The following is an 11,590-nucleotide window of genomic DNA, read 5'->3' as shown; positions in this document are numbered from 1 at the left end:
GATGAGGTGGTGAAAAAGCAGGATCCTGCATCAACACACTCTTCTCTTTTTGTATTCTCAGGTGGAGAGTGTGTAACAGCCATTCCATACCCCTAATCATTTTCGTTGCTTGTCTGAACCTTTTCCAATTCCAATATATCTTTTTTTGAGATGAGACGACCACATCTGCGCATAGTATTCAAGATGTGGGCTTACCATGGATTTACATAGAGGCAAGATGATATTTTCTGTCTTATTGTCTATCCAGTGGTGAGCTAGAGCCGGTTCGCACTGGTTCGCACAAACTGGTTGTTAAATTTAGAAGCCCCTCTAAAAGGGCTTCTAAAATTTAACAACCAGCCAAAAGTGGCGCCTTAGGTGCTGACTGTCTGTGGGTGCTCCGGGCGGAGCATGCACGGGGAAAATTTGATGGGTGCAGAGCACCCCGCCCTGCCCTGTGCCTGGCCCCAGCTCCCCTCACCTCCGCTCCGCCTCCTCCCCTGAACGCACCGCCCCGCTCTACTTCTCTGTATCCCCACCCCCGTCCCCCTCGCCTTCCCACAAATCAGCTGTTCGCGCGGGAAGCTGGGGCAGGCTGAGAAGCAGGCGGCAGCTTCGCACTCAGGCCCAGGGAGGTGGAGGCAAGCAGGGGCAGGGGGGCATGAGGAGGGCCGCCCATGCTTCAGCAGGTAACCCGGGGAGGGGGGCACAGGGGAACCGCTCCCCGCCCCAGCTCACCTCTGCCTCCCTGGGCCTGAGGGCAAAGCCGCCGCCTGCTTCTCAGCCTGCCCCAGCTTCCCGCGCGAACAGCTGATTTGTGGGAAGGCGAGGGGGACAAACAGCTGATTCACAGGAAGCCGGGGGAGGGGGCAGAGAAGCAGAGTGGGGCAGTGCTCTCAGGGGAAGTGGCGGAGCGGAGGTGAGCTGGGGCTGGGCGGAGAGCTGCTGGTGGGTGCTCTGTACCCACCAAATTTTCCCCATGAGTGCTCTAGCCCCAGAGCATCCTCAGAGTCGGCGCCTAAGGTGCCACTTTTGATGTGATCAGTGGGGGGAGTGGCTGCTCCCCCTGCTCTCCCCCTAGCTACGCTCCTCTGCCCCAAGGTGCTAGAGGGACCTGCCAGATGCTTCCTGGGAGCTGCCCCAGGTAAGCACCGCTGGGACTCCCTAGCAGGTCACTCTGGCTCTTAGGGATGGGGTGGAGTGGGATGGGTACCCACTATGGTGGCCCACGATCCCCTCCTGCCCAGTTCTGGGGGCAGTCAGGGGACAGGAGGAGGGCATCAAGGAATGCGGGGGATTGGATGGGGCAGAAGTCCCCAGGGGGCGGGAGTGGGCAACAACCCCCTTGTGGAGTGAGGAGGGAACCGGTTAAGATTTTGGCAGCTCATCACTGTGTCTAGCCCTTTCTTAATGATTCACAAGATTGTGTTAGCCCTTCTGAAGGACTAATGTAGAAAAATCCCTGCCACAATGCTGGAGCTTTATCATGAGTCTTGCAATCAGTTGTTGTTCTTCAGTTGCTGGCAGCGGCAGGCTGCGTGAGCATGCTCGCTTTAATTTAAAAAACAAGTCTGGTTCAAGTGCTCATGCTTGTTGAGGAAAAAAAAGCTTGAACTTAAAGTCACAGAAAAAGAACAAAGCGGCACAAAGTCCTGTGGCACCTTGTAGACTAACAGACGTCCAGGAGCATAAGCTTGTGGGGGTCGATACCCACTTGGTCAGAGGCACGTAGTGGAAGTTTTCAGAGACAGGTATAAATACACAAGCAAGAACCTACCTTTTTTTCCCTTTTTTTAAGTGCCTGTTTTTGAAGCCAAGCCCCTGACTCTTTTTTTTTTGTGGGGGGGGGCGGCATCTGACTCATGACTGGCCTGGAAGTGGCAATATCAAGATTTTGAAACTTCAGTGTCTGGACACAAAGTGGCACCGCCCCCTGGGCCCTGCTCCTGCCGCCCACAACCTTGGGGCAGCGGTCACAGGCAGGTCCCGCCCTGGGACCAGGGAAGGAGGCTCTGTATCCGCTTCCCATGCCCTGGGCCGACAGGGCGCGGCCACTAGAGGGCGGGGGTTGCGTTTTGATTTTGATCCCTCTACCTCCCCGTAGTTCGCAAGATGGCGGCGGCCGGGGACGTGCCCGTGAGGGTCTGTAACCAGGAGATTGTCAAATTCGACTTGGAGATTAAAGCGGCGGTGCAGGTACCGTCATCCGGAGCCCCCGGCCCCATTTCCTGCGCCCCTTCAGACACCAACCCCTCCACCCCGCCCGGCACCTTCCTGAAGAGGGGCCAGCGCCCCCTGGCCCCTGCCCAGTCCGGCTCCCTACTCTCCCGCCACCGCGCCCCCACCCCGGGGCAGATGGGTCGGTCTGTGTGTGGGGGGGGGGGGTCACCCGGGGGCAGCTGGGCCCAGCGCCCGGCCCTCCCGCCCCAGCCGGGGGGGTCACCGCTGGGGAGTTCGCTCCGCGCCCGGCCCTCCCACCACACCCCTCCCAGTAGGTGGATGGCTCACCGCTGGCAGCTGAGCTCAGCCCGCTGCCCTCCTGCCACATCCAGGGCGGGTGTGTCGCCTCTGGGGAGTTGGCGCAGTGCCCTGACCTCTTCCCAGTCCAGACACCTCTCCCAAGGACTTGATCCTTCCCCGCCCACCACCTAGGGTCTTTGCAAACAGATACATGAGCGCATGTCTCTGTGAACCTCTCTGCCATGGTCATGTCCCTTGGAGGCTTTGGAGAGCTGGCATTTAGGAGCCTGCAGGTCTTATGTGGAAGGGAAGTAGAAATGTTAGTTTAATTCTCTGGTGCCTGGTCCTCAGATGTGCCCAGGCTAACTGATTTTCCCAAACTGTGCCAGTTCTGCCCCACTAAAAGGTTAATAGAGCATTTCAAAACCACTGCCTGTGTGTTTGTGCAGTGCCTAGTGCAATGGGCCCTGTGTCCCTGGTGAAAAACAAAACCAAACCATAATACTGATAATGTTCACATCAACCCCATCTTTAATCACATTGCAAACATTCACATTCCCCACAAATTGAAAAGTCCTACGTTTCTGCCTGTATGCCATTCAGCAGACACCCTTCTCAAAAATTAATTAAATAAATTAATAAGCAAATTAAATTACATTACCCATCAATGGCTTCTAACCTGTCTGTTATTTCTTTTAGGATATCAGTGATTGTCAAGGGCCCTTAAGTGTGCTTACAGAATTAAATGCCAGAGTAAAGGAAAAGTTTCAACATTTACGTCTCAGAATACAGGTGAGGCATAACATAACGACAAAAATGAGATGCTGGCAGGTAACAGTAACGGTGTTAATGGTGCTTCGTAATAGGGTTTGCCTGGGTTTTCTAGAGAAAGAGAAGTTTTATTTGCCTGTGTGTTAGGTAGAATGAAGGTTAAAATGTATCAGGGTGACACTGCAGTACTAGTATCTTGGAGCCATTTATAAACCGTAATATTGAGAATTTCTAATTGTTTATGTATTGAGCATAATAAGTAAAAATCGTTAATTCTGGGGTCTCATCCCACAAATATGTGTCTTGCAAGTATAGCTTCCTTCGCAATTGATGGAGTCTAAGATGACAAGTTCTGCAGAAATTAAATTTACTTTTAAAGGAAAAATTAAATTCCTAAACACTAGTTACAGTGGTAACCTTCCAAATGGGCTGATACTCATAGCTTTCTCTAAAATCAGAAGAGGAAAATTGGCATGATTCTTGTCACTTCCATTGTTGCCAATAGTCTGCTGAAAAGCAGCAGTGAAGTTAACCTGCCAGTCTACTTATTGCTCTGTGTTCTCTGGCTGATGTGAAAGTATGTTGACTCTTGTCTTGTTATTGGGGTCGTTCAAGAGCCAACTGGTTAGGATGCACATGACGAGTCATTCTAAACTAATCTAGATCCAAACCAAGGGTATCAGCAGTATCAAGTTAGTTATTCTCTCTGGTGGAGAAAAAAGTAATTATTGTAGATGGTGACAGCTTATGCTCAGATTTTAGTATGTCTGCTTTTATATTGAAGGAGCTTGAGCAGATGGCTAAGGAACGAGATAAAGAATCAGAGAAACAAGCTTTACTCCAAGAAGTAGAGAACCATAAAAAACAAATGCTCAGGTAGGTAAAGATGGTGACAGTATGTACGGACTCTTCATTTAATCGTACACACTTAGGATCTCAAAGCACTTTACAAAAGTGGGTGAGCTTCATTACCCTCATATTACAGATGGGGTCACCTAGGTCAGTGGTTTTCAAACTGTGGGTCGTGACCCAGTACTGGGTCATGGAATGTAAGGTATTGGGTCGTGGCAGCTCTGGTCAGCACTGCTGACTGGGCCATTGAAAGTCCCGTCAGTGGTGCTGCCCTGCTAAGACAGGCTAGTCCCTATCTCTTCTGACACCACGCTGCGCCCCAGAAGCGGCCAGCAGCAGGTCCGGCTCCGAGGCAGGAGGCCACAGGGCTCCGTGCACTGCCCCCATGCCGAGCACTAGCTCCGCACTCCCATTGGGCAGGAACTGCTTGCACACCTCTGCTTAGGAGCTGGACCTGTACGGACAGAATCCAATGCACCGCTACAGACTAGGGACCGAATGGCTAGGCAGCAGTTCTGCGGAAAAGGACCTAGGGGTGACAGTGGACGAGAAGCTGGATATGAGTCAGCAGTGTGCCCTTGTTGCCAAGAAGGCCAATGGCATTTTGGGATGTATAAGTAGGGGCATAGCGAGCAGATCGAGGGACGTGATCGTTCTCCTCTATTCGACATTGGTGAGGCCTCATCTGGAGTACTGTGTCCAGTTTTGGGCCCCACACTACAAGAAGGATGTGGATAAATTTGAGAGAGTCCAGTGAAGGGCAACAAAAACGATTAGGGGTCTAGAACACATGACTTATGAGGAGAGGCTGAGGGAGCTGGGATTGTTTAGCCTGCAGAAGAGAAGAATGAGGGGGGATTTGATAGCTGCTTTCAACTACCTGAAAGGGGGTTCCAAAGAGGATGGCTCTAGACTGTTCTCAATGGTAGCAGATGACAGAACGAGGAGTAATGGTCTCAAGTTGCAGTGGGGGAGGTTTAGATTGGATATTAGGAAAAACTTTTTCACTAAGAGGGTGGTGAAACACTGGAATGCGTTACCTAGGGAGGTGGTAGAATCTCCTTCCTTAGAGGTTTTTAAGGTCAGGCTTGACAAAGCCCTGGCTGGGATGATTTAACTGGGAATTGGTCCTGCTTCGAGCAGGGGGTTGGACTAGATGACCTTCTGGGGTCCCTTCCAACCCTGATATTCTATGATTCTATGACCTGCTGCTGGCCGCTTCCAGAGCGCAGCACAGTCTGCGGTGCCTGGACAGGTGGGAAGCCTGCCTCTGCACCCTGGCTGCGCCACTGACCGGGAGCCACCAGAGGTAAACCCGCACCCCAACCCTGAGCCCCACCCCTCATCCACAGCCCCATCCCAGACCCGGCACCCCCAGCCCAGAGCCCTGACCCCCTCCCACACCCCAAACCCCTGCCCAGAGCCCCCTCCCACACCTCAAACCTCTCATCCCCAGCTCTGTTGGGTCGCGGGAATCAACAATTTTCTTCAACTGGGGTGCCAGAAAAAAAGTTTGAAAACCACACCTAGGGGAAGTGACTTGCACAAGGTCACCGAGTAAATCAATGATAGAGTCAAAAATAGAATTCAGATCTCCTGAAGCACAGTCTCTTGTTCTAATCTCCGAGTTGTGTTTTATATATATATATTACCTTTCTGTCAAATAGAATTGTTTGAATAGTTATTCTTGACGACACTCAGAACAGGGATGGAATGTAATTAGATTTTCAACAGCTTGCACGATAATCTTCCTTGCCTTGCTCTCTAAACATACAGAAGAGGAGAAATGTATGAGGGAATGGGATATTTCTACTCTTAGCATGATGTAGAAGTAGATTTCAGAGTGGTAGCCGTGTTAGTCTGTATCAGCAAAAACAACAAGGAGTCCTTGTGGCACCTTAGAGACTGACAAATTTATTTGGGCATCAGCTTTCGTGGGCTAGAACCTACTTCATGCATCTGATGAATTGGGTTCTAGCCCACGAAAGCTTATGCCCAAATAAATTTGTTAGTCTCTAAGGTGCCACAACGACTGCTCGTTGCTTTTATGTAGAAGTAGTTCACATAATATATTTTACATGTTGATTGTTACTGGTAAGCAGGTGGGATGTTGTTGGGGTGTGGTATTTATTTGTGCCCAACTGCCTTGTATCTGGCTGGCACCTGAAAATCTTTCTAGCTTTGCGAACTGTCGCCATCATTCTAAAACATTGTACACTTGTGATTTCAGCAATCAGACAGCTTGGAGAAAGGCAAATCTAGCTTGCAAAATTGCTATAGACAACTCTGAGAAAGATGAACTGCTGCAAAGAGGAGACCCATTAAGACAAAGGTACTAAATCTTTCCTTTGTAATTAGAGAATTTAAACAATAGATGCTGTATCCAGTTATTCTAAAAAGAAATAGTAATACATTGTGTGTGTGTGTGTGTGTGTACTGTAAACTACATGGTTCCATTTAGAAAGTGGGTCCTTTTATTGACACCTATTACCTTCTGTGTAAATAAAGGTGTGGTTGATTTGTAATATTCAGTTAAACTGTACATTCTCCCACTTTTGTTAGGAAGGGGGAAACTGTTAAGACTGCTCCAAAGTTTGTGTGGTTTACATCAAGTGTATCATAGACATAAAGTACAAGTTACAAATCTGCCTGATATCATTATTTCACACCAAGAATTGGATTGTTTTATATAATTTGTGAATTAAACACTTGTCTTATTTAATCGGCGAGGAACATCAAACTGGGTATAAAAGGTAACAAAGCAGTGGCTTTAATCACTGTTTCCATATTGTGTCATGAAATAGTATATTTGTGGATCAGCATCTGATGACGCTTGGACCCCTTCTCTCAGCCACTGCCTAGTAACTGTCTCAGGGGCTGCTGCTCTAAAATTCAGTGACTTTGGGCTTTAGTGAGGATTTTGGGTGCACATTCAAATCAACTACCTCATTTGAATGAGCACATTAAAATAATGTGTTTATGTGCTTTGTACATCTGAAGGCGACTATGGTTGGTGCCAAATTCCAGCTCTAAACACCCTATTACTATCAGAAGCAGCAAGCATCAAACACCCCAGAGATGTGATTTTATTCCTTGCCATTTTATTTTTCCTTTCTTCCTTCAGAAAAACCACAAAGGAAAGCCTGGCAGAGAATGCAAGTAAAATTACAGAGAACCTGATGGGCATTAGCAGAATGATGTCTCAGCAGGTCCAGCAGAGTGAGGAGACCATGCATACGCTAGGTACAGATGCAACCCAAGTCTTTGGTTATGGATTATAAAAATTTGATTGAAATTAATAGGCAGCAGGTTTAAAACAACCAAAAGGAAGTACTTCTTCACACAACACACAGTCAGTCTGTGGAACTCATTGCCAGGGGATGTTATGAAGGCCAAAACTATCACAGAGTTCAAAAAAGAATTAGATAAGTTTGTGGAGGATAGGTCTATCAATGGCTGTTAGCCAGGGTGGTCAGGGATGCGATTCCATGCTCTGGGTGTCCCTAGCCTCTGATTGCCAGAAGCTCGGAGTGGACAACGGGATGGATGAGTTGATGATTGCCTGTTCTGTTCATTCCCTCTTAAGCAACAGGCATTGGCCACTGTTGGAAGACAGGATACTGGGCTAGATGGACATTTGGTCTGACCCAGTATGACTGTTCTTATGTATAGGATTATTGCACTAGTCTTTTGCCTCTGGAGACCTGGGTTCAGACCTGTTTTAAAGGAGAATGATGCTCTATTCCTAGAGGTGACTCTTCCAGGATAGAGTGAGGAAAATTGGCAGGGTGCAGTGGAAATTTGCACTGCGCTGCCCATGATGAACTTATTTTGCAGATACTTAGACGACTTCTGTTGCAGGACTTTCAGTCAGTACCTGTCACCAGAACTAACATTTTCACACAAAACAGAGAATAACAACTGGCTGTGGCTTGGAGTTATATTTCAGACCATCCTCCTGACTGGTGGCGAGTTTTGTAAAATCGTCTAAGAAAAAGAAGAAAGAGGAAGAAGCTGATTGGAGACTCTTGGTTCTGTGTAAAATCTTTTCTGTGATATGAGATCACTGACATTCCACAGCAAATTTGATGGCAAAGCAACAATGTCAGGGACAGTTTGTTTGCCATTATTTTATACTGTTTTCCTAGCATACATGGTGTCATATCAAAGAAATACAAAAATATGATGTGTGGGTGTGTCTGTATAAATAGAGACATACCCACACATAGAAGGAAGTTTAACATGGATACAAGATACCCAGCCCTCCAGCTGGGTTGACTAAGGCAGGACGAGATCAAGTGATTTGTACCCAAGGTCACATGCTGTGTCAGTAATGCATCTAGGACTAGGAACCCAGGACTTGGCCAGCTCTTTCCTTTAGATCCTAGAACAATAAATCAAGTGGGCTGTCAAAATTGGTGATTCATGAACCATTTAGAAGTCGGATGTGTGCCAGCTGGGCCTCTTATATTTGCTGTGCTTGGAGAGAGAAAGAAAGAGAGTGGGATTTAAAGGATAGGTTAGATAATGCAACTTTCTCTCCCTCACTATCTACCCCCATCTGGAGATGGCAGCTGTGCACAGTTCCTGCACACAGAAAAAGTATGTTTCTTTTCCTTTTAAATAAGACAGATTTGGCAGTCACTCTGTCACCCATTTTCTGGCTGAATAGTGCTTACAGTTTGTCATGGGAGGAGCTATCAAAGATTGTCTGCTGTGAGAAAACCAGCTGTGGATTTTGAGTCTGTAGTTAGAATTTTAACATCTAAAAAATAACAGTCCTTTTTCCAGTATTTGATTGTGGAGCAAGGAAGCCATGCTTTGTCACTAACCATGGGAAACAACAACTATTTTCCCTTTGCCACTTGGATAAAGGACCTTTCTTTAAGGATGGGACATCAGAGTTTGTGATATGATGGATTATGATATTTCTTTCATAAGATATTGCATGCTCATATGAGTGAACAGCACATTTGAAGTTTGACCTTTCTTTATTCATTTAGCTCTGTACAAATTCAGCTGCATTTTCTCAGCTACAGGATGTGGATTGTGCAAGAAAATGGAGACTCGGGCTTCTGCTTTTCATTATTTAGTAATATGAAGAGAGAATTGTTTTGCAAAAACACAAACTAAAAAGCTCCTGTATGCCATGTCATTATTTTGTTGTATTCTGAAACAAACTCTTTGTTCAATGGAGTCCAGCTAATACCCTCACCCTAAGATTAGAATTTTTACAGAGAAATTGTACATTTTTAAAAAAGAAAGCCAAATGTTAAAATGTTTGGAAGTGAACCATTAAGGGATCTGTTGAGGCCCTGACTGCTTCATCACTCTTCCTGACTTTCATCGAATTACTGTCCTGGCTCAGAGGGACACTTCTAGTGGTGAGAGAGCACTTTGGTTTCCATGACCATACTCAGATGCTGGCCTACACTGAAGTTGCCAGTAATGGTGCCAGTTGTGATGGCAGTTTCTCTCTAGTAAGAATGGAGCTGAATCCACCAAACTTGTTTCACACAGACCTCAAAAGGCAATGACTTCTGTTCACAGGTGACCTGAACTAGATTTGATGATCCAGTAATCTAAGCATGAATGGTCCTGCATCCTGTTACCAGATCTGCAAACCATCCAGCCCTCCTAGTTTCTTTTGCTTTGTGTTTTTTTCCAAGGCATATTAGGGCTCCTGTGTGGTGAAAGATTCTGCAGGAACATGATCTGCATTGATGTTACCGCTAGTCAGACTAACCCGTGGGGGTGAAACTATATGTAATTTCCTTTATGCATGTTTCCATTGTAAGATGCTTTGAAGCACACTCAGCTGAAACTTTACACTTTCTCATTTCAGCCAATTCTTCACGAACCATCCTGGATGCGAATGAGGAATTTAAGTCCATGTCGGGGACAATACAGTTGGGGCGAAAGCTCATTACAAAGTACAACCGCAGAGAACTGACGGATAAGCTGCTCATTTTTCTCGCCCTGGCCTTATTTTTGGCCACTGTGCTCTACATCCTGAAAAAGAGACTCTTTCCATTTTTGTAAAATTCCAAAGCACATGGACCACCAAATATTATGAAAGACCAGAAAGAGAGATGGGGTAATAATAATAAGGGTCGGTGTAACTGGTTTCCAGCACTGTTCTAGCTGAAAGAGGGTTAGAGCAGACAGGTCTTTATATGGTATAAATGGAGTACAATACCTGGCTAAGATATCAAGCAAGCTTGCTCGCACAGATAGGGGCCGTAGCAGAAAGAATGAGGTGGACAGAAGTAACACCCTGGTCTCTGCTGGCTTGGGGAAACAGAGAAGCAGTTGGTGATCATGGCAGGTGCTAGTCTTAATTTTCAACCCTTCTCCCATCTCAGCATGAAATGACCTGTTACTTAACAGTCTGATCAGGAGGTGCCTTATCAGCTGCATGTAAGATGATGAGGAATGTGAGGAGAGAAAAGAGGATGGAAGCAAATAAAAAAAACCCAAACTTAGATACATTCCTTTAATAAACTATTTATAGTGTCTGCGTAAATTGAGTCTTATTTAAACGGAGGAATTACACCTGTATTGAAGGAACCGAATTGTATATACAAGGTCTGTCTTACTTTAAAACTGAATCTGCCTTTGACTTACAAAGATGGCTGCTGCAGGAATGAAATTAAATAAGTAGCTTTAGAATGAAAACTGTCATGCCACCTTTTCACAAGGCGAGTTCCAAATGTAGTCTTATAATATGGGAAATACATCTTGTGCCTTCTTGAGGCCAAAGTTACTGTGTTTCTTTGAGAATGTAGTTCAGATATATTCTGTGGCTTCCTTTCAGGTCTGCACTTGGAGGACTCCAGTTGATATTTGAGTAGAAAGGCCCATTTGCCTTGATTCAGCACAGCTTTGTGATGCTGACATTTCCTCACTGCTGGATAGAGAATTCCTGCCATACTGTTAGTGTAAGAGGCATAGGAATGTATTTCATATGATCAATTCCTAAGGAGTACTGTGAAGTTACAGAAAAGGGATTTCAGTTGGGGATACAAAAAGAACTTAGAAAAACCATAGCAAAAAATTATACATTTCTTAACATGAACCCTAGAGATCGCTTGGAGTAGATCTTTGGTCATCATTACATCTCTTGAAATTTGAAAAAGAATTTTGTATTGATCAAAAGACCAAAGCAAAAACAAGTCTCTATTATAGCTCTTCTTACTGGTGCAATATTTTATTAAAAGCACATTGTCAAGGAAATTTTTCTGTAGTCTTTTGTCTTAGTTTCCCTTTATACATTTCCTCTTAATATTTACATCTTCAGAGTGCTGGCAACTTGTACATTTTCAAATGTTTCTTCCTTCCTCCTATAGTTTGACCTTTTTTGATTGGCAAACTTGAGTTGCCTTCCCCTCCCCTGTGTTTTGAATGAAATAACAATAAACGTGTTTGTTTGGTTTAACAGCACCATTATCAATATGCAGTACTCTGTGTAGCACCTTCTTATACCGAAAGAACTGTGAGCTGAACCTTCAACTGATGTCTGTGTAGC

At 45.9% G+C, this 11,590-nt stretch overlaps 1 protein-coding gene across 1 annotated transcript; it reads left to right on the top strand.

The window, feature by feature from the left end:
- The first annotated feature begins 2,004 nt into the window (after window positions 1–2,004).
- BNIP1 (BCL2 interacting protein 1) lies at window positions 2,005–11,298 on the top strand. The gene is made up of 6 exons (XM_073355796.2): window positions 2,005–2,175; window positions 3,139–3,231; window positions 3,995–4,086; window positions 6,293–6,394; window positions 7,187–7,305; window positions 9,908–11,298. The coding sequence occupies exons 1-6, from the start codon at window positions 2,092–2,094 to the stop codon at window positions 10,102–10,104; spliced, it is 687 nt and encodes a 228-aa protein (XP_073211897.1). The 5' UTR covers window positions 2,005–2,091; the 3' UTR covers window positions 10,105–11,298.
- The last annotated feature ends 292 nt before the right edge of the window (window positions 11,299–11,590 follow it).

This window comes from Lepidochelys kempii, chromosome 8, assembly GCF_965140285.1.
Source record: "Lepidochelys kempii isolate rLepKem1 chromosome 8, rLepKem1.hap1, whole genome shotgun sequence".
In the NCBI taxonomy this organism is placed as follows: Eukaryota; Metazoa; Chordata; order Testudines; family Cheloniidae; genus Lepidochelys; species Lepidochelys kempii.
The sequence above is the reverse complement of the archived record's forward strand: the minus strand, read 5'-3'. Positions and strand labels throughout refer to the sequence as shown.

Coding starts and splice junctions, on each gene's coding strand:
- BNIP1 (XM_073355796.2), top strand. CDS start 2,092: ATGGCGGCGGCCGGGGACGTGCCCGTGAGGGTCTGTAACCAGGAGATT. Junction 2,176..3,138: donor AGATTAAAGCGGCGGTGCAG/GTACCGTCATCC, acceptor TATTTCTTTTAG/GATATCAGTGATTGTCAAGG. Junction 4,087..6,292: donor CATAAAAAACAAATGCTCAG/GTAGGTAAAGAT, acceptor TTGTGATTTCAG/CAATCAGACAGCTTGGAGAA.